The 23,591-nt window shown below is 43.5% G+C and overlaps 1 protein-coding gene across 2 annotated transcripts in view; it reads right to left on the bottom strand.

Moving 5' to 3' along the window:
- Positions 1-17,054: 17,054 nt before the first annotated feature.
- slc9d1 (solute carrier family 9 member D1) overlaps positions 17,055-23,591 on the bottom strand; it is a 67,123-nt gene continuing 60,586 nt past the window's right edge. For both annotated transcript variants that reach the window (XM_078232333.1, XM_078232334.1), the window contains 2 exons: positions 22,405-22,554; positions 17,055-22,283 (listed from right to left, as the gene is read on the bottom strand). In XM_078232333.1, coding sequence (XP_078088459.1) covers positions 22,170-22,283; positions 22,405-22,554 — 264 coding nt within the window. In that variant the 3' untranslated portion in view covers positions 17,055-22,169. The remainder of the gene's footprint in view (positions 22,284-22,404; positions 22,555-23,591) is intronic.

The raw sequence follows: 23,591 nt of genomic DNA, 5'->3' as shown, positions 1-23,591 counted from the left end.
CACTAACAAGTATCTTACCATTAGCCCAGTACTCTGTATTCTTGTTACTCCTTCCAAAGTGAATCACCTCACACTTTTCCACATTAAACTCCATTTGCCACCTCCCAGCCCAGCTCTGCAGCTTATCTATGTCCCTCTGTAACCTGCAACATGCTTCCGCACTGTACACAACTCCACCGACTTTAGTGTGATCCGCAAATTTACTAACCCATCCTTCTACGCCCTCATCCAGGTCATTTATAAAAATGACAAACAGCAGTGGCCCCAAAACATATCCTTGCGGTACACCACTAGTAACTGAACTCCAGGATGAACATTTCCCATCAACCACCACCCTCTGTCTTCTTACAGCTAGCCAATTTCTGATCCAAACCGCTAAATCACTCTCAATCCCATGCTTCCGTATCTTCTGCAATAGCTTACCGTGGGGAACCTTATCAAACGCTTTACTGAAATCCATATACACTACATCAACTGCTTTACCCTTATCCACCTCTTTGGCACCTTCTCAAAGAACTCAATAAGGTTTGTGAGGCACGACCTACCCTTCACAAAACCGTATTGACTATCCCTAATCAAATTATTCCTTTCTAGATGATTATAAATCCTATCTCTGATAATCCTTTCCAAAACTTTGCCCACAACAGAAGTAAGGCTCACTGGTCTATAATTACCAGGGTGTCTCCACTCCCCTTCTTGAACAAGGGGACAACATTTGCTATCCTCCAGTCTTCTGGCACTGTTCCTGTGGACAATGACGATGTAAAGATCAAAGCCAAAGGCTCTGCAATCTCCTCCCTAGCCTCCCAGAGAATCCTAGGATAAATCCCATCCGGCCCAGGGGACTTATCTATTTTCTCACTTTCCAGAATTGCTAACACCTCCTCCTTATGAACCTCAATCCCGTCTAGTCTAATAGCTTGTATCTCAGTATTCTCCTCAACAACATTGTCTTTTTCCTGAGTGAATACTGATGAAAAATATTCATTTAGCGCCTCTCCTATCTCTACGTCTCCACACACAATTTCCCACTACTGTCCTTGACCGGCACTAATCTTACCCTCGTCATTCTTTTATTCCTGACATACCTATAGAAAGCTTTAGGGTTTTCCTTGATCCTACCTGCTAAAGACTTCTCATGTCCCCTCCTGGCTCTTCTTAGCTCTCTCTTTAGGCCCTTCCTGGCTAACTTGTAACTCTCAAGCACCTAACTGAGCCTTCACGTCTCATCTTTACATAAGTCTCCTTCTTCCTCTTCACAAGAGATTCAACTTCTTTAGTAAACCACGGTTCCCTCGCTCGACCACTTCCTCCCTGCCTGACAGGTACATACTTATCAAGGACGTGCAGTAGCTGTTCCTTGAACAAGCTCCACATTTCAATTGTGCCCATCCCCTGCAGTTTCCTTCCACATCCTATGCATCCTAAATCTCACCTAATCGCATCATAATTTCCTTTCCCCCAGCTATAACTCTTGCCCTGCGGTATATACCTATCCCTTTCCATCGTTAAAGTAAACATAACCGAATTGTGGTCACTATCACCAAAGTGTTCACCTACCTCCAAATCTAACACCTGGCCTGGTTCATTACCCAGTACCAAATCCAATGTGGCCTCGCCTCTTGTTGGTCTATCTACATACTGTGTCAGGGAACCCTCCTGCACACATTGGACAAAAACTGACCCATCTAAAGTACTCGAACTATCTCTTTTCCAGTCAATATTTGTAAAGTTAAAGTCTCCCATAACAACTACCCTGTCACTTTCACTCCTATCCAGAATCATCTTTGCAATCCTTTCCTCTACATCTCTGGAACTTTTTGGAGGCCTATAGAAAACTCCCAACAGGATGACCTCTCCTTTCCTGTTTCTAACCTCAGCCCATACTACCTCAGTAGACGAATCCTCCTCAAATGTCCTTTCTGCCACCGTAATACTGTCCTTGACTAACAATGCCACACCTCCCCCTCTTTTACCACCTTCCCTGATCTTACTGAAACATCTAAACCCCGGAACCTGCAACAACCATTCCTGTCCCTGCTCTATTCATGTCTCCGAAATGGCCACAACATCGAAGTCCCAGGTACCAACCCATGCTGCAAGTTCACCCACCTTATTCTGGATGCTCCTGGCGTTGAAGTAGACACACTTCAAACCACCTTCCTGCCTGCCGGTACACTCCTGCGACCTTGAAACCTTATTCATGACCTCACTACTCTCAACCTCCTGTACACTGGAGCTACAATTCAGGTTCCCATCCCCCAGCTGAATTAGTTTAAACCCTCCCGAAGAGCATTAGCAAATTTCTCCCCCCCCCCCCCCCCCCTACCCCCAGGATATTGGTACCCCTCTGATTCAGGTGTAGACCATCCCGTTTGTAGAGGTCCCACCTACCCCAGAATGAGCCCCAATTATCCAGGTATCTGAATCCCTTCCTCCTGCACCATCCCTGTAGCCATGTGTTCAACTGCTCTCTCTCCCTATTCCTCTCCTCGCTAGCACGTGGCAAGGGTAACAAACCAGAAATAACAACATGGGTGAGCTCATTGTTGTCAAGGCTCCATATTAAACTTAACAGGATCAGATAATGTCACTGGCAGTTTCCTGCCCTCCACATTTGTGGCTCCTACGAGCCTTGTATTGTCAACAGCAACCTCCCTCCGACCAGGCCCATCTGCCCAGGCTTCAGGCCCAGTTCTGGGGCCCCTTGTGACTGCACAGGTAATTCAGCTAAGGATTCCAACCTCAGGGTAGGTGAGATCTTCTAGTTGCTTCATTGTCCTCTCATCAAAAATTTCCTTGCCCTCTAATGAGGCCAAACAATATCCTCTCTCAGTCATGCCAACAGCCGCTACCCAAGACTGCCTCCCATCCCCACTCCTACCTGGGCACATAGCATTCGCCCTCAATGCAGCCCTGGTGCCTGCTCAGTCCCTACACACCAGTTCCAGCAACCCGATAGGAATCGACATTCCCTCTCTGGCCTCCACACCTACCCCCCAACAAAAGTACCCTGCTCTGGGGCTGATCCCTCCGGCATCCACGTAACCCATCCCGAACCTTTGACCCTATCATCTGGGTCCCTGAGTTCTCCGATTCCCTCCCGCTCATGGACTCCCTGGTGGGTAGTGGTGAGCAATGCGTTTGCCTCTGAACCCCCTTCTCCCACATCGGAGGCGAGATCATTGAGTTCACGTTTCTATAAACCTGTTGTAAACCGCACCAGGGGGAACGTCACACCAGCGAGGTTGAAATCTACAACGGGGAAGGTTACAGCCTTGTTAAAAATGGGTACACCTATAAATGGGAATCGCTGGGGCACTGGGGGGTTGGAGTAGTGTTGATTGAACTAAATAAACCAAATCTCTCCAGCAAAGAAAGCAGCTGCGTCTTAGTTTGAACTTTGTGGCTTGGACAGAGTGAATATTCAGATGCTATTTCCTAGGGTAGAAAAGTCAAGTACTAGGGGACATCGGTTTAAGGTGCGTGGGGAAAAGTTTAGAGGAGATGTCCGAGGCAAGTTTTTTTTACAGTAAGAAGTTTAACAACACCAGGTTAAAGTCCAACAGGTTTATTTGGTAGCAAAAGCCACACAAGCTTTCGAAGCTCTAAGCCCCTTCTTCAGGTGAGTGGAAATTCTGTTCACAAACAGAGTTTATAAAGACACAGACTCAATTTACATGAATAATGGTTGGAATGCGAATACTTACAACTAATCAAGTCTTTAAGAAACAAAACAATGGGAGTGGAGAGAGCATCAAGACAGGCTAAAAAGATGTGTATTGTCTCCAGACAAGACAGCCAGTGAAACTCTGCAGGTCCACGCAACTGTGGGCGTTACAAATAGTGTGACATGAACCCAATATCCCGGTTGAGGCCGTCCGCGTGTGTGCGGAACTTGGCTATCAGTTTCTGCTCAGCGACTCTGCGCTGTCGTGTGTCCCGAAGGCCGCCTTGGAGAACGCTTACCCAAATATCAGAGGCCGAATGCCCGTGACCGCTGAAGTGCTCCCCAACAGGAAGAGAACAGTCTTGCCTGGTGATTGTCGAGCGGTGTTCATTCATCCGTTGTCGCAGCGTCTGCATAGTTTCCCCAATGTACCATGCCTCGGGACATCCTTTCTTGCAGCGTATCAGGTAGACAACGTTGGCCGAGTTGCAAGAGTATGTACCGTGTACCTGGTGGATGGTGTTCTCACGTGAGATGATGGCATCTGTGTCGATGATCCGGCACGTCTTGCAGAGGTTGCTGTGGCAGGGTTGTGTGGTGTCTTGGTCACTGTTCTCCTGAAGGCTGGGTAGTTTGCTGCGGACAATGGTCTGTTTGAGGTTGTGCGGTTGTTTGAAGGCAAGAAGTGGGGGTGTGGGGATGGCCTTGGCGAGATGTTCGTCTTCATCAATGACATGTTGAAGGCTCCGGAGGAGATGCCGTAGCTTCTCCGCTCCGGGGAAGTACTGGACAACGAAGGGTACTCTGTCCACTGTGTCCCGTGTTTGTCTTCTGAGGAGGTCGGTGCGGTTTTTCGCTGTGGCGCGTTGGAACTGTTGATCAATGAGACGCGTTATAAGACGCCTCATAAGAACAGGATATGGCGCTAGACTCATTGATGGACGTAGGGAAGTTGTTTCCATTAACAGGGGAGACTAGGACGCGGGGGCACAGCCTTAGAATAAAAGGGAGTCACTTTAGAACAGAGATGAGGAGAAATTTCTTCAGCCAGAGAGTGGTGGGTCTGTGGAATTCATTGCCACAGAGGGCTGTGGAGGCCGAGACGTTGAGCGTCTTCAAGACAGAAATTGATAAATTCTTGATTTCTCGAGGAATTAAGGGCTATGGGGAGAGAGCGGGTAAATGGAGTTGAAATCAACCATGATTGAATGGTGGAGTGGACTCGATGGGCCGAATGGCCTTACTTCCGCTCCTATGTCTTATGGTCTTATGGTCTTAACAGTAAGAAGTCTAAACCGGGATGTTGGATTTATGTCACATTATCAGTAACCCCCACAGCTTGCCTCCTGGACTTGCACAATTTCACAAGCTGTACTGTCTGGAGACAATACACATCTCTTTAACCTGTGTTGAATGCTCCCTCCCCCCACATTGTCTGTACATTTAAGACCTGGCTGGCTGTAGAGATTTGCATTCTAATCAGTATTCTGTAACTTGATTTCTGTGTCTGTGCCCTGTTTGAGAACAGATATCCACTCCATCTGATGAAGGAGCTCTGCTCTGAAAGCTTATGGTATTTGCTACCAAATAAACCTGTTGGACTTTAACCTGGTGTTGTTAAACTTCTTACTGTGTTTACCCCAGTCCAACGCCGGCATCTCCACATCAAGTTTTTTTTACACAGAGGGTGGTGAATGTCTGGAACTTGCTGCCCGGGGAGGTGGTGGGAGCAGATACAATAGTGGCATTTAAGGGGCATCTAGATGAATACATGAATAGGATGAGATGGAAGGATACGGACTCTGTAAGTGCATACGGTTTTAGTTTAGGCAGGCATCATGATCAGCGCAGGCTTGGAGGGCCAAAGGGCCTGTTCCTGTGCTGTACTGTTCTTTGTTCTTTGTTCAATGTGGTTCGAGGTAACATTGGTGGCAGGGAATGGTTAGCCTCAATGTGAAGAATGGAAACCAAGATGGATAAAAACCCAGATGATTGTAAATGGAATTACTTTGGAGAAGAATGGTTGAAACTAAATGTGAAACATCAGGGTGTGATTTTTCACTGTTGCTTTATGGAGCTGAACCTTGTGACCAATGAAAGAATGAAATGGATTTGGGAACAGGGGTTACATACTTACTAAAAAGAAGCAAGGTATGGCTGGATTTCCCGGCTGTGAGGAGTATTCAACGGGAAACCCCATTGACAATGGCGGGACCATAAGATCCCACCACCAGCAAGCAGAGCACCACCTCCCGCTGCCATGAAACACACTGTTGAGGGAAAAAAAAAATCTCATCCACCCTTACTGTTGAATAAGGCATCTCTGAAAAGGCTCAAATGGGATTAGGTTTGGAGTACTGCTCTGCTCTGAGTGCCTGGGAGTTAAGGTAAGTGTGGGAGTTCAGGAAGGTGGGGAAGAGATATTGATGTGTCTTGTTTTTCTTTACTGCGTACACAGGTCAGTGGGGGCTATTGCAGGCAAAGGCAGGAGGGGAGAGCATGTCTGTGAGATGTGACTGGTAAGTATTTCTCTCTTTGCCTTTCTGACTTTGCAAGTGAAGGCTAGGTAGGAAAACAGAAATTGTGGAAAGATCATGGTATAAATAAAAACAATTTTAAGCCAAGGTCGGGAATTATTTGATTTTTTTTTTAATTCTTTAAAGTTTTTAAACTTAAAGGATTTAGTCATGGCAGGAGAGCTCAAAACCGTGGTTTTCTCCTCTTGCTCCTTGTGGGAAGCCAGGTACATTTCCAGTGCCCGGGGCCAGCATGTGTGCAGGAAGTGTGTCGAGCTTTTGAAGGTCGAGTTTTGGAGCTGGAATGGTGGCTGGGAACACTGTGAAGCTTCCGCGAGTCTGAGAGCATTGTGGATAGCACGTTGAGAGAGGTGGTCACAGCACAGCTGAAGAGACCCGAGGAAGGAAGGGAATGGGTGACCACCAGGTAGTCGAAGAGAAACAGGCAGGTCGCTCAGGGTCCCCTGGAAGTCTCGCTCGCAACTCAGTATTCCATTTTGGGGTCTGATGAGGGCGCTGGTTCCTCCAGGGAGTGCAGGCAGAGCCAAGCTTCTGGCATCACAAACAGCCTGTCTGTATAGGAGGGGCAGGGGGAGGAAAGGCAATAGTAATAGGGGATTCTATAATTAGGGGTACAGATAGGTGATACTGTGACCATCAACGTGACTCCAGGATGATGTTGCCTCCCCGGTACTAGCGTCCAAGATGTCACTGAATGGCTTCAGGGCATCCTGAAGGGGAAGGGTGATAAGGCAGATGTCATGGTACATGTTTGTACCAATGACACAGATAGAAAAAGGGATGAGGTCTTGCATCAAGAAATCAGGGAGCTAGGCAGTAGACTAAAAAGCAGCACCTCTCAGGTTGTAATCTCAGGATTATTCCCAGTGCCACGTGCGAGCGAGCACAGAAAAAGGAGAATGGTGCAGATGAATGCATGGCTTAATTGGTGCAGGAGGGAGGGTTTTAGATTCCTGGATCACTGCAACCATTTGTGGGGAAGGTGGGACCTGAAAAATGAGATAGTCTACATCCGAACCAGAGCGGGACCAACATTGTTGCCGGACATTTTGTTGGTGCTGTTGGGCGGAGTTTAAAATAATTCAGCAGGGGGAGGGGCACAGACTGTTATCAGAGTAGGGGCACAGCATAATACAGCAAAACAATCAAGTCAGAGGGAGTGCAGCTGTATTAAGATTCAAGGGAGTAAGGCAAGGCTAAATAGCCTCTACTTTAATGTCAAGAGTATCGCGGGTAAAACAGATGAGTTAAGGGCAAGGATTGACACGAAGAATTGTGATATAGTAGTTATCACAGAGATGTGGTTGAGGGAGGGGCAGGATTGGCAACTCAATGTTCCAGGATGTAGAATCTTCAGGCGAGACAGGGGAGGGGGTAAAAGAGGGGGAGGCATTGCAGTATTAGATAAGGAGTGAGTTAATATAGTAAGGGCAGATGATATTTTGGAGGGGGGCATTGAATGAAGCTTCATGGGCAGAGCTTAGGAATAAAAAAGGGGCAGCCACATAGCTAGGTGTCTATTATAAACCCCAATCAGTGAGAAATTGAGGAGCAAATGTTTGTACAATTCGCACAAGTATATAAAAAAAATAATAGGGTAATTGGAGGCGTTGGTAGGCTTAAAAGAGGACAAATCTCCAGCTTGGGATGAATTCACTCAACCCACATTAACTGGGATTGACATAGTGTTAAGGGCTTGGATGAAGTGGATTTCTTGAAATATGTACATGATAACTTTTTAGGCCAATAGGTAGAGGGTCCAACAAGTGATGGCATAGTGCTGGACCTGATTCTGGGGAGTAAAGCTGGACAGGTAGTTGAGGTGGTGGTGGGACAGCATTTTAGTATTGCGATCACAACATTGTACAATTTAAGCTTGTTATGGACAAAGAAATAGACAAGTTGTAAAAAAATGTTTTGGATTTTTTGGAAGAGCAGATTTTAGTAAAATAAGACAGGATCTGGCCAAGAAAGACTGGGAAAAGCTATTAGTAGGGAAATCTACAGAAGAACAGTGGGGGTAGGTGGGGGGGGGGGGGGGGGGGGGGGGGGTAGTCAAAAAGGAAATGCTCTCTCTAGGGTGATAAGAAGGAGTAACAAGCCCAGAGAACCATGGATTATAAGAGCTATTCAGGAAACTATGAGGAGGAAAAGAAAGGATTTTAGCAGGTACAACAGGAATAAATCAGTGGATGCATTAGTGAAGGACAGGAAGTACAGGGTGGAGCTTAAGAAAGCAATTAGGAAAGGCAAGAGGGGATATGAGTGAGCTCTGGCTGGTAAAAGTAGGGCAAATCTCAAGATATTCTAAGTATATCAATGAGGAGAGGATAACCAGGGAAAGAGTAGGGCCCATTAGGGGTCAAGGGGATAATCTGTGGGTGGAGCCAGAGGACATTGGTAGTGTGTTGAATGAATACGTCACATCCGTCTTCACCCAAGAGAATGAGGATGAAAATATGGAATTCAGGGAGAGAAACTGTGAGGGTCTTGGGCAAATTGACATAGCGAAGGACAAGGTATTGGAGGTGTTGGTCGACTTAAAAGTGGACAAATCTCCAGGTCGGGATGAATTCACTCAATCCTGGAACACCGAGATAACAAGGACACTTATGTCAGATTCCTCTTTATGGACACTGGCTCAGCCTTCAATACCATAATTCCAACAAAACTCATCTCAAAACTCTGTGGCCTAGGGCTCTGTTCCTCCCTCTGCAACTGGATCCTCAACTTCCTAACCCAGAGACCGCAATCGGTAAGCATAGGTAACAACACCTACTCCACAATTATCTTCAATACTAGTGCCCCGGGTCTCAAACAATGATGAGACAAAGTACAGGAAATAGAGAATCTGGTGAAATGGTGCAACAACAATAATCTCCCCCTCAATGTCAGTAAAACAAAGGAGCTAGTCATCGATTTCAGGAAACATAGTGGAGGACATGCCCCTCTCTACATCAAGGGTTGTGAACGTAGCCCATGTCCATCACGCAAACCAGCCACCTATCCTTTGACTCCATTTATACTTCCCGCTGCCTCAGAAAAGCAGCCAGCATAATCAAGGACCTACGCACCCGGGTATACTCTCTTCAACTTTCATCCATTGGGAAGAAGATACAAATGTCTGAAAACACGCACCAACTGACTCAATACAGCTTCTTCCCTGCTGCCATCAGACTTTTGAATGGATCTACCATATATTGAGATGATCTTTCTCTACACCCTAGCTATGATTGTAACATTATATTCTGCACCCTCTCCTTCCCTTTTCCCCTGTGTACTCGACGAACGGTATTCTTTGTATAGCACAAGAAACAATACGTTTTACTTTTTCCCCAATGAGTGTGACAATAATAAATCAAACCAAATGGTTAGGACAGGAAGAGAAATCAAAGAGTAAAGATAAAAAAGTTGAAGTTCAGTTATCAGAAACCATTTTTATCAGATGGCTGAGGAAGAACAAGAACAGGTGGAGTACGAAGTGGATATGTTTCGTTCAGGAAAGTTGGCAGAATTACAACAGAAAAATGTAGAAATAAAGCAGTTGATCAGAAAGCATACACAGAAGAAGAATCTGAGTGTATACCAAGAAGTTATTACCTTAAAAGTTATGTCTTAATGAGGAAGTGGAGACCTTTACATATTCAGGCAGATGAAAAATAGGCAGGAGTTCCTCAAGTTCTATTACCCGGTTATAAAAGGCAGGTGTTGCGGGTAGCATATGAGGTACCACCAGTAGGAGGTCATTTGGGAGTATGGAAAACTCAAGCTAAAATACAAAAACATTTTATTGGCTAGACTGCATAAAGATGTGCTTGAATTTTGCAGGACATATCACACATCAGGAATTAGGAAAACCTCAAGCAGTGATAAAACACTTAATACCTGATGCGCTATCAATAAGGCGAAAGACTTCCGGTGTGCCAATACAAGTGTAGGCTTTTATTCACAACAGAATCAGGAGCAGATCCCAACAAATAACCGACCTGGACTGAACAAGGGGGAGGAGACAGTCACCTTTATACTAGGTGCCGAGGGGAGGAACCAAACCGGAAGGGAGTGTGTCCAGGTATGACCAACACACACAACGGTGGTCCAAATAGGACAAAGGCACAACTGAGGTCCACCACAATACCCATTCTGGTATTTGAAGAACCTTTAACAAGGGTCTTAATTGATTGCATAGGACCCCTCCCTAGAACAAAAAGTGGGAATCAATATCTATTGACCATAATTGATGCGTGTACGAGATTTCCAGAGGCCATTCCCATATGCAATGTAACAGCTAAAAGGATTGTAGAGGAGTTACTTAAATGTTAACTAGATACGGACTACCCCCAGAAATACAATCAGATCAAGGATCAAATTTTACATCAAAGTTATTCAAGGAAACTATGGATAGTTCAGGATTAAAACAATTTATATCAACTGAATAGCAGCTAGAATCGCAGGGAGCATTAGAACAGTGGCATCAAGCTTTAAAGGCCATGTTGAGGGACAAGATTATCCAGAGGATTGGGATAAAGAAATTTCATTTGCACATTTTGCAATTAGGGATGTACCTAATGAATCAACTAAATTCAGTCCATTTGACTTGACTTTTGGTCATGAGGTCAGAGGACCACTTAGATTGATCAAAGAGAAATTGGTGAGTCAGCATTCTGAGACTAAATTATTGGACTCTGCGTCAAATTTTAGGGAGGGATTAAATAGAACTGGTTAGACAGCATTTAAAAGTGGCACAGCATGTGATGAAACAGGAAGCGAGTTAGAAATCAAAATTTTGTCGTTTTTCTCATGGGGCTAAAGAATTAGTATTACTATCTGTGGTAGGTGAACTTTTGAAAGTAAGGTTTAGTGGGCCTTATCAAATCAAAAGGAAATTAAGTGAGGTGAAAATTAAAATGACCTAAAAGAGATATTACAATGTTTTAATGTTAAGTATCTATAATCATATATTAAATAAGATTTAATATATGTTAATATATTAAGTTTAATTGAAATATCCATCAAACTCAGTCCAAATGCGAGCACTGTAGAGACTGTGAAAGTTCAGGAGTTCAGCAGCTAAAAACCATTTAGTCAGCAGAAGCACAATGTAGTTTCAAGTTTGGGACAGATACTGAAACATTTAATATCAAAATGTAAAAGGCCCTATTGTCCAGACATGGAAGATGTCAGTTCGAGGGCCCAGGACGGAGGCTATCAATTGTTTTGGCAATGTGCCAGGGGGGGAAAGGTATTTGGAAGGTAGCATCCTTAGAGCGGCATAGCAACAAGGAAGTGAACCACGCCAGGGGAGGAAATCCAGTTTTAGGATTGGCAAATGAAAGAACTTTAAGTCAAGTACTGCATCACAATTGGCTGAGGTATCTGTCATGTTTTGGACTGACATGCTAACATAAAACGAAATCAAGTCTAAGCTAATTAGGAGTACCTTAGATATCAAAAATGTATAATTGTATTGGATTTTGCCTCAGTTCTTCAGAGGGATCTTTAGCACTGATTCAGAGCTACTCGAACATCCGAAGCCTCCCACGGCCGAGGTTGTTTTGTCATCTTGTTTGTCTTGAAAATTGTTTTTCATGTTTTTAATAAATCTTAATTACTTTTTAAGACCTTGCCTTTGCGAATTTAATTCTTTAGTTTTTAAGAGAATCAGGCCACTGATAGAGAAACCCCCACCACAGTCCCTAACAGTATGGAAAGCTACACAGAGTGGAGGAGTGCCATGGCACCTTGGGGGCCAGTGAGAACTATAGTGAATAGTGTGATGATGGGAAGAGGTAAGAGGGGGGGAGGAGGACTTTGAGAAGTGGAGTGGGAATAAGGGGAGAATAAACCTATTAAATAAACAAATTATTTGTGTCTATATTTAATAGGCTAAGGTACTGTGGATATTTTACTTTGAAGGGAATTTATGGAGTATTTAAAATGAAATAGATGAATGCATGCCATGGGAGACAAATTAAACTTTAATTTTTGAAAACAAGTGATGAGGGAATGAGTGGGCAAAGTGGCAGAATAGTGTTGAGGTATATATCTTTCAGTCATGACTGATAGTTGCAGGAATGGGTGGTCAAACATCTTGTAAATTTTTCAATATTCAATAAATTCAATAAAGTAAAACTCTTCATAATGGATAAGACAGAGTGTTCTGGGAGGTTAGGATCCATCAACGGAGATATTTAAGACAGATTTTTGAAAATAAATAACTACGTAGATAGTTGGTCATTGTCGAATAATGCACACTCTAGACAAAGTGTGAGTGAGAAAAAGTTATGGATTGGCCTTGCCAGCTTAAAACAAACACAAAGATAATATTTGAAATTAAATCAAAGGATAGTCAACAACTTTCAAATTGTTTTACTAAAAAGTAAGCATATGAAGAAATCGTTAGGGGTCCTATAGGAGGATATCACAATGTAATGCTTCATACAAAAAAATAGAAGTTTTTAATTCTGTAAATGTCAATTGTACAAAAGAAATTCTCATTTAATTTTCCATTAAAGAAGAAGAATTTGTTAATTGTATGTCAGTTAGATGGTGGGCGTTAATTTGGGACTCACCTCAGTTCATATCCATACGTGCAGGCATAAAGTATGATTGTTGGTTGGAGGCAGACAACATACTGTTTGCAATTAAAGCTTATTACGTGAACCAGAACTAGGCTTCGGTCTTCTATCCTTTAGTGCCTGGCTACCCGCGTTCTAATATGTCCAGGACTATATATCTGTTCCTATTCAATTAAGAGCCGTGCCCTAAACAGCGATTGACTCTTGGCCAAAGATAATCAATCAGTTGCCAGAATGCAGTAATTATCACCCATACAAAATGCAATGTTTCCCAAATAAAGTACTGACTTCTCAGTAAAAAGTCATGGATATTTAGTAAGTAATCAGCTGAAGTAGTAGTAAGTGAAAGCTGATCATCTTAATGGGTGGAGTACATCATTAAAGAGATGCTTTCTAAGTAAAATGTACTGACTTCTCAGTTTTAAGTTAACAATTCTTAATTGGACTCTAAAGGCATTTAGGTTCCCTGGCTTGACTGCTTGGAAATTAAATCTAGAAATTGCAGGACAAGCTTTCTGGGACTGGGATCTTCTTACTGTGTTTAAACTTCTTACTGTGTTTACCCCAGTCCAACGCCGGCATCTCCACATCATGACTGGGATCTTTGGCAGGGCTGAATGTCCACTGGCTCTCTGAGCACAGCCCTCCAGGGAAAATTACATATTTAGATATCCATTCCATCTATGGTACTGACAGATACAGTTCGAGGGTGAACGGCATAAGTCCATAACCAGTGTCTTCAACTTAAATAAGAGCAATTATAATGGTGTGAGGGAGGAGTTGTCTAAGGTGAACTGGATAAACAAACTAAGATACAGGTCAGTAGATGAGCAGTGGCAGATATTCAAACAGCTGGTCCAAAATGCTCAGCTGGAGTTTATCCCAATCAAAAAGAGGGATTCCAAGAGAGAGGCAAAATCCATGGTTGGTTAACACAGATCAAGGATAATAAATTGAAAAGCAGGATATACAGAGTAGCAAAGGATAGCGGTAGACCAGAGGACTGGGAGGTTTTTAGGATCCAGCAGCAAAAGACTAAAAAGCTCATAAGGGAGAAAATGATTTTTGAGAGAGAATTTAATTTATTTTAATGCTGCATGCAAGAGTTTCTATGGATGTATAAATAGGAAGCGAGTGGCTAAGGGACTTCTATAGAATAAGGCAAGTGAATTGATAACAGCAACCAAAGAAATGGCGGCAATGCTAAATAAATTTGTTGCATCAGTCTTCACAGTGGAAGATATTGCAAATACCCCTAAGTTATCATAGAATCCCTACAGTGCAGAAGACCAGTCAGCCCATCAAGCCTGCACCAACAACAATCCCACCCAGGCCTTATCCCTGAAACCCCACATATTTACCCTGCTAATCTCCTGACACTAAGGGGCAATTTACCAGGGCCAATCCACCTAACTGTGAGAGCCAGCAGTGCTAATCACTGTGCCATCATGCCACCCTTATCAGATGGGCTCTTTTCAAATAACATGGTACAAGAGGTAGCACGGTGGCACAGTGGTTAGCACTGCTGCCTCATAGCGCCAGGGACCTGGGTTCGATTCCAGCCTCGGGTCACTCTCTGTGTGGAGTTTGCACGTTCTCCCCGTGTCTGTGTGGGTTTCCTCCGGGTGCTCCGGTTTCCTCCCACATGCCAAAGATGTGCGGGTTAGGTGGATTGGCCATGCTAAATTGACCCTAGTGTCAGGGGATTAGCGGGATAGGGCCTGGGAGAGATTGTGGTCGGTGCAAACTCGATGGATCGAATGATCTCTTTCTGCACTGTAGGGATTCTTTGAATTTTATGATCTGAACTTACAAAAATCCCAATCACAAGGGAATTAGAGAAATCCAACAGGCTAAAGGCGGACAAGTTGCCAGGACGCAATGAATGGCACGCTAGGGTTTTAATGGAAGTGGCTACAGAGATAGTGGACCCATTGGTTGAAATTTTTCGCAACTCACTAAATTCCGGGAGGGTACCAGAAGATTGGCAAACAGCTGATGCGAAGCCCTTGTTCAAAAAGGGACAAAGGCAGAAGGCAAGGAACTATAGGCCAATTAGTTTAACATCTGCTCTTGGCTAGATGCTGGAGTCAATTATCAAAGTGAAATAGCTAATTGAAGTGGGAAAAACATAAAGATGGGTACATAACACATAAAATGGCTGCCTGGCACATAAACAGTCACCTGGGAAAGAGACATTAAACAGGCACTGACTTTTAGGGCAGACAGCTACTTGAAATTAAAACATGAAGGACAGACAGCTATTTAAAGTTAAACATGCAGGAATCAGATCCTGCAGGAAGCCAGCCAGGGCTTGAGGCACTTTTTAGGATAATAGAACATCGAACATTACAGCGCAGTACAGGCCCTTGAGCCCTCGATGTTGCGCTGACCAGTGAAACCAATCTAAAGCCCCTTTAATCTACACTATTCCAATATTTTAGGATAAGGGCAGATCTAGGACAATAAGGACTGATGAAGAGGTTAGCCACAAACGGGAACGGGAATACATAAATGCAGGAAAACCAATTACTGTATGAATAGTCCGAAACTAAATTCATTGATAGGGAAAATGTACCCATTCTATGAAACAATGCGATGTTAAAAACCAATGTCTGCATATGTCTGGCTGTAACGATGTGTTGAACTATCAATCCTACTCAGCTGTAACGATGTGTTAAATGGCTAATGTCCGGGCTATCCATTGTCTGAAAAGTATAAAAATGAACCACTCCTATTGTATCATTGAGAGAAGGTAGCTGCCTAGTGTACTGCGGAGTGCCAGCGCCTTTTCCCCATGAAGCTTCGTCAAATAAAACTGTATTGTTGAAACCTCCAAGTCTGACTCCGAAGTGGCAATTTTCCCACAACACTAATCATTTAGGAAAATTGAATATAATCAAACCTAGTCAACATGGTTTTATGCAAGGTGAATCACATTTGACAAATTTGCTCGAATTATTTGAAGATGTAACAGGGAGAGTAGATAGAGGGAAATCTCTAGGTGTAGTGGATTTCCAAAATGCATTTGACAAGGTGCCGCAAAAGAGGCTGGTGCATAAAATAAAGGCCCGTGGAATTGGAGGAAGTGTGTTAGAATGGATTGAAAACTGGCTGTCACATAAAAAGCAAAATGTTGGAATAAATGGATCCTTTTCAAAGTGGAAAGATGTAACTAGTGGAGTATCGCAGGGATCAGTTCTTGGCCCACAATTGTTCACTATTTACATTAATAACCTGGAGGAAGGAACAGAATCTAAGGTTTCCAGACTTGCCGATGATACAAAGATAGCTGGAAGGACAGGTTGTGATGAGGATATTATGATTCTGCAACAGGATATTGATAGAAAACCTGGAAAATGGAGTGGGGAAGTGTGAGGTCATACACTTTGGTAGGAGGAATCAAAGGCAGATTATTACCTAAAAGGAGAGACTGCAGGTGAGTGAAGTACAGAGGGACCTAGGTGTTCTAATGCATGAATCACAAAAAGCTAGCAAGCAGGTCCAACAATTTGTTAAGGCGGTAAATGACATTTCGACCTTTATTGCAAAGGGGTTGGAGTTTAAAAATAGGGAGATTTTGTTGCAATTGTACAGGGTGTTGGTGAGGCCACACCTGGAATACTGTGTACAGTTTTGGTCCCTTTACCTTAAAAAGGATATAGTAAAATTGGAGACAGTCCAAAGGAGATTCACCAGGCTAATTTCTAAAATGAGAGGGTCGTCCTGTCAAGACAGGCTAAGTAATCTGGGTCTGTATTCCTTGGAATTTAACGGGTGAGGTGTGACCTTATTCAAACATACAAGATCCTAGGGGACTTGACAGGGTAGATGGTGAAATGATTTCACTAGTGGGAGAGTCTTGAACAAGGGATCATAGCTACAAGATAAAGGGCCGGTCATTTAAAACTGAGGTGTTTAGAAAGTTCTTCTCGCAGAGGGTGGTGAATCCCTAGAATGCACTGTCTCAAAGGGTAATGGAGACTGGATCATTAGAAGTATTTAGAGTGAAGGTGGATAAATGTTTGATAGATTGAGGAATAGAGAGCTACAGGGAAATGGCACAGAAAGGAGTTGAGGCCGGCATAGATCAACCATGGTTGTAATGAATGGCATGGCAGGCTTGAAGGGCCTGGTGGCCACTCCTACTTTTATTTCTTGTGACAGGTCTTATCTGAGGTAAACGGAACACCCACCTCTGACAGACCATATTGTGGATAAGAAGAAAGGGCAAAGGTCCAACTTAACCCAGCTGTGGAACAAGCATCCCGGGAGAGAGCAAAGCATTTCAGCAATGTGGGGCAATAAGGGTCCCAGCTCAAGCAGGGGAGTGCAAGGGTGGTCCTAGTTCTGTTTAAATAAATAGCTACTCCATGAATAAATACATCATTTGCAATTTTGATTGTTTTATGTCAAACAAAGTAAAAAAAAACAATGTGGAAAACTTTCAGTTTATTCATGAATTTAAGTACAAATCGCAATGACAGCCAACATCAGGAGAAAAAGGACTGTGGAGCAGAGGTGGTGCCTCAAGTGTAGCATGAAACTGAAGTTAGAGGCTTCATCGCATTTCCATATTCACAATGCTCTAAACTTATAGAGAGAGCAGGTTATATAGTTTCATATCCCTTCACAAAGAAAATGTAAACCATCACAGCTTAGAACTTCCTCAAAGTTCTGCCAATTGGCTGCCACAACTTAAACAGACATCCCATTTATACAGTGCATCCAAGAGTTCCGCCAAAGTTTTGGCAACCAAGAAAACCCAAGAAATTCCTGGTAAATAATTTGAATTCCAGTGCAGTGTTAGGAACTGGTGGTGATTATTGGGAAATGGCATAGCTCAGACCTTGCTAATTCTGTGCCAAAACTTATATTTAAAATCATTGAATCAGGGAATGGTTACAGGAGAGACGGTGACCATTTGACCCATTGAGTTTCTACCTGCTCCCTCCAAGAGCAATTGATCTAGTATCTTTTCTCTGTAGCCCTGAAAAGATTTCCTCTTCAGATTGTGATCCAATTCTCTTCTGAAAGCCACAATTATATCTATCTCCACCACACACTCAGGCAGCGCATTCCAGTTAATGAATATCAATTTGTGATTGAGAAAGGAAGTGCGATAGGAATGCAGCAATTTGCTGGGATGCTACTCCTGTAGGTTTTACAAACTAAAAGGATGGAGCTTAAACTTTAACACATTGGGAAATAAGCTGGTCGCCAATTTCAACCTAGAGGCTCAATTGAATGACTCAAACGAGAAGAAAACTTATTCCAAGATGCCAAAGGTACTGATTGACCAGTGGAGCAACAATATTTGGCTCCAGGGAACACGTCCCTTTCACATGCCTAAAAATAAGCCTAGGACACTGATGCCATGCTGTCTTGAAAGATTGGAGAGATAGTTCCATGACCATAATGAGAAAGAACAAAGCAAATAGTAGCTTTCAACCACAAGGTACACAAGGACTCAGGATGGAATTATTTAGCCTGGACAGAGTGACAGAAGCAGATGCAAAAATCAAGAGTTCTTTCAACACTATGGTTCTGGACTACATTTTAAATTGTGAAAGGTGTGACCCTCAAAGTCTGACAATGCTGTTAACAAGGTACAACATTGTATTTTAGTACATATAAATTTGTGATTGAGCACTCTGCAGTGGCCCACTGAATAGGAGAATACTCTCGATCCTCGATCCACACACACACTCTCGAAAACACACAATGAAACCAGTGGACCAACAAATACTAGTCTACAAGGCTCCCAATTGGAGTCATTCATGTCCAAATGATTTCCGGCAGGGTGCAGAAGTCCCTCTACATTTCTTAATGAATCAGTTATTGCTTCCAATCAGTAGCACTGCTGCCAATAAGGAGCAAATTTAGGAGAGAAAGGTAGGTGCTCAGGTATAGTGAAAAGGGATGACAAGATAGGAAATGGCACATCCACAATAGTCAACCACAAACCCTGCCCCCGCATGACAACTGTATCACAAGAAATTAAAGCCAAATACAAGATGGATTCCTTCATGCACAGCCTGTCGTACATGAGCCTCGCAAAAAAGTCTCCCACCGTCTGGGTTAGGAACAGGTTAAGAGATAGGAAGCAGACCAGAGATAAAGGATATATGCTTCAATTGGCAAAGCGTGATGAGTAGTGTCCCTCAGGAACTGTCCTCGTACCTCAGCTGTTCACTGTCATTCTAGATGACTGAGGATGGAAGAGAACCATACATCCAAATTTTCTGTAGACACGAAGTTACGGACAGACAGTAGATAGTGCGGATGGGGATAGAAAGTTGTAAAGGGACATTAATAGTTTGTCAGTTTTCCTGCAGCAATTATATATCAGTGGAGTTAAGGCAATGATTAGCCATGATCTAATTAACAGCATGAACTTACGCAGCACAATGTAAAACCTCCCAATTGGTTTCATACATAGCCAAGACAAGTCATCAAAAACTGGTCAAAGTGATCGTTTTTAAGGAACGGCAAAAGAGAGAGGGGTAGAAAAACTGAGGTTTACGGGAGAATGTCAGACACTCGGGCCGAGGCAGCTGAAGCCACAACTGCCAGAGGGCGGCAACGATAAACGAAAATGTGCAAGAGGTCACAAACAGAGCAAGTACAAAAGTCTGAGAGGGTTGAAGGGCTACAGGAGGTTGTAGAGATAGTGAGGAGTAAGGCCATGGAGGGATTTGAACACAAGGACATGACCTTTAAAAATGAGGAGTTGCTGCACTGGCAGCCAGCATTGGTTAGCAAGCAGAGGGATGGCTGAACAGGCTTTGAGGAATTTGAGGACCTACTCATGGCCCTATATCTGTAGATAAAGGTGAAATACTCCAGATGCTGGAATTTGAAACAAAAACAGAAAATGCTGGAAAAACTCAGCAGGTCTGACAGCATCTGTGAAGAGAGAATAGAGCTAAAGTTTCAAGTCTGGGCTGACAAAGGGTCATCCAGACTTGAAACGTTGGTTCTATTCTCTCTCCACAGATGCTATCAGACCTGCTGAGTTTCCCAGCATTTTCTGTTTTTGCTCATTTCAGGCTCTCATCATCATCCTATTATGATTTCTAAGCAGAGGTCAGATGCAGCCTGAAGTAGGTTCACACCAGGACTTAGCCACCATAGAATGTGAGTCTTCCTGAAGAAATGTTCAGAGAGTTGCCACACCTGCCTTTGAGTGAAAGAGTACCAACACAGTAGATTGCCTTAAAATAGAGACATCCCAACAACTGCAAGGAATGAGAGTTATATTTGCTTGGTGTGGTCACAAACAAGCCTAAGACCAGAATTCTGTTGAGATAAGGGATTGTGAAAGTGTGCATGTGCCCACACAGGTGAAAGCTCAGAGTCCTGATACAATGATGAAGTTGGCAAGTACAGGAAATTATATGTGCCCTGAGATGCTGCCAATCATACATCAGAAAGGTGATGAACTCATTTCATTGCACAAGGACATCTTTTACTTGCTTAATGTCCCTGTATAACAGCTGACTGATTACTTGTGGAAGACTGGAATGTCACCATTCCTCAATGAGTACAATAGTGATCTTCACACCAACAATCGACAAGTCCAGCTGCAGCATGGGCTTCGCTCTTTAATGGTTTCCCTTGAATACTGCAGTGCTCTTGGGGCAACCTGATGGAGAATCAGCTTCATCTGCCTATCCTAGAGTTGGGCAGGTGATGATGTGGGTGGTGATGCCCATCAGGCCATGATATTTTTCCAATTCTCCTTTTCTTCTGCAGAAACACAGATACATCAGAACTCTTTAGGGCCAACAGCGAGAGCCCTACAGCCGAAAGCACAAAGCTGATGGGGACACAGTTACAAGATCAGAGATTTTACAGTGGCTGTCCTGGTAACTTTAAATGGATTTCTGCTTTTTACTATATGGATGCGGTCAAGGGATCAAGGAAGCTGCAATGGGAAATCCAGAATACATGTTGTCACCATGTCATTATTACCTCTTTTAAATATCTCTCCTTTCATTCAGCAACTGGAGGAAATATCTGAAAATCTGACAGTAGAAAACTAGGAAAGGATTTACACCAGCACCAGTTTATTTTAAATAGCACCTCTAACATAATAAAATGTCCCAAGGAACTGCACAGGAGCATGGAAGGAAATATTTGGCCAGGTGACCAGGACTTGTCAAAGAGGTAGGTTTTAAGGAATGTCTTAAAGGAAGAGAATGAGGTAGATTAGGGAGGGAAGAGCTTGGGGCCCAGGTAGCGGACACCCAGCAATGTTTAAGTTGATTTATTAGTATCACAAATAGGCTTACATTAACACTGCAATGAGGTTACTGTGGAAATTCCCTAGTTGCCACACTCCGGCGCCTGTTCGGGTACACTGAGAATTTAGCACAGCTAATGCACCTAACCAGCATGTATTTCAGACTGTGGGAGGAAAGCGGAGCACCCGGAGGAAACCCACGCAGACACGGGGAGGCCATGCAGACTCTGCACAGATAGCGACCCAAGCCGGGAATTGAACCTGGGTCCCTGGTGCAGTGAGGCAACAGTGCTAACCACTGTGCCACCTATGCTGAACAATTCTGGTGCGATTGAATTCAGGAATGCTTAAGAGACCAGAATTGGATGAGTCCAGGTACCTGAGAGTTGTGGGGCTGGAGGAGATGACAGAGATAAGGTGAGGCCATGGAGGGATTTGAAATAAGGATGGTAATTTTGAGATCAAGAATTTGGTTGACAGGAAGCCAGTGCAGGTGAGCAGCATTTTCTGTGATACTCATCCCTTTATGCCAGAATACTACCAAAAACTCGAATCTTCCTGAAAATATGCTGGGTCATTCCATTGTTCAGAAATTTCTGCATGGCCCATCAGTGTGAAAGCCAGTGTGATTGACTGATGTGAGGCACAGAGCACTGCCATCTCCTAACAGAAACATCACCAATACCCCAAAATCATTGCAATCTTAGCAAAACTAAATCTTATTTCAGCCCTTCAGTGTTAATCACAAGGACATTCACCTTGAAGATAGTCAATGCATTTGGCCTTCATTATACTCAAAGAACATTTCTTCACTTCATTGCCAGCAACGCCCACATCCCAGGAAAGAACAAAATTAAAGATATATACAAAACATTATAGATAAAGTGTTTTAGTAATGGATTCAAACAAAAGTGACCAATCCCCTTTCGAATCCAGTTGTCAGTTAAAGGCATGGGGTGAGGGCGGAATTAATAAAATTAAGCCAGGCTAATGGGAAGGAGGAAAAAAATAATTGTGCACATCTGCTGGTATGGCTTATTGAAAATGTGATCTTTAAAGGAAAGTTGAATCAGGGCAGGCAACAGGCACTGGCCTCTGAAATTTAACAAACTGACTGGAAAACCACCTTGTCCATCCTGTCACGTGCTTAATCGCTTGTCTGGTTTTGGTACACATTTCAGAATTGCAGCTCTCCACAATGCTGGGGCAAGTAAAAGGCTCAAGGTAGTTACACTGAGGATCAGGAGGTACACCTGCAGAGGCAGAAAGGAAAGCAGCATTATTTCAGATTTTGTAACAGAGGACTGTAGAAATACACAAGAACACAGCAAGTTGTAACGCAAACTGGCACTGAGCAATTGCAAGGTAGGTTACCTCTCGAGAGACGATTCCCGACTTACGGGCCCGGCTGCTCAGAACAAAGGAAAACTCACTGACTTGCGCTAGTCCAGCAGAAACTATCCACCTGATGTACTTGCTGTTTCTTGGAAGGATCAGTGAGAGGACAAGTACTGCTAAGATGAACTAGAGGAGAAAAAAAAGTGTTAACTTTACTACTCATTCCACTTTTCTTAACAACTGCATGCATTCTAGGGCCATTGCACTGTATACATAGACATTTCCATGATCTATATCCCTGTAATGTCTGTGACTGTGGAAGATAATTTTAGTGTTTTCAGTAACTTGGGTAGATGGAGCGCATGGGTTGGTAGCTGAGGAATCAGCTTGGAATCCCTTTCCATTTTGATCAAGTCCTGGTTACAATGTGAAACACACTCCCCGGCAGAACAACTCACTGAGCTGAGGGCAAGAGAACTGGGGAGCTAGTTGAATGGGAAAGTCCTTTATCATTAGCTTAAAAAGGATGAGAGCAGCATGAGGAACAGAAAAAAGCAGCACTTCACAACAGCAGGCAGCCTTTTTGCAGAAGCTGGGACAGAAAGTACATTAGATTCGAACCCTTTGACTTGCTGGTTGTTATTAAAATGTGCATCAAGTTTTGACCTGCTTTCCCTGATGATAGGTGAGGACTCCTCTCACCTATGTTAACAAGGCTGACTCATTTGGGAGAAAGAATCTGCAACTGGGGCGGCACGGTAGCACAGTGGTTAGCACTGCTGCTTCAATGCTTGGGACCGGGGTTCGATTCCCGGCTTGGGTCACTGTCTGTGTGGAGTTTGCATGTTCTCCCCATGTCTGCATGGGTTTCCTCCGGGTGCTCCGTTTTCCTCCCACATTCTAAAAGACATGCTGGTTAGGTGCATTGACCCGAACAGGCGCCGGACTGTGGCGACTAGGGGGATTTCACAGTAACTTAATTGCAGTGTTAATGTAAGCATTACTTGTAACACTAATAAATAAACTTTACTTGACTTTGACAATCTAAGATAAATTGTACCATTTTACAACACAAGGGTACAGATACACAAATCTTTGAAGTTGGTAGAATGTGTTATAAAACAATTAAAAAGCATATATGATCCTGGGCTTTATATAGAAGCATGAAGTACAATAGGCTAGTTCAGCCCTGGCTGGAGCATTGTGCCACTTCAGGATGTCAA

Source organism: Mustelus asterias, chromosome 17 (genome assembly GCF_964213995.1).
Source record: "Mustelus asterias chromosome 17, sMusAst1.hap1.1, whole genome shotgun sequence".
NCBI classification, from domain to species: domain Eukaryota; kingdom Metazoa; phylum Chordata; class Chondrichthyes; order Carcharhiniformes; family Triakidae; genus Mustelus; species Mustelus asterias.
This window is presented reverse-complemented; position numbering and strand designations above follow the sequence as displayed.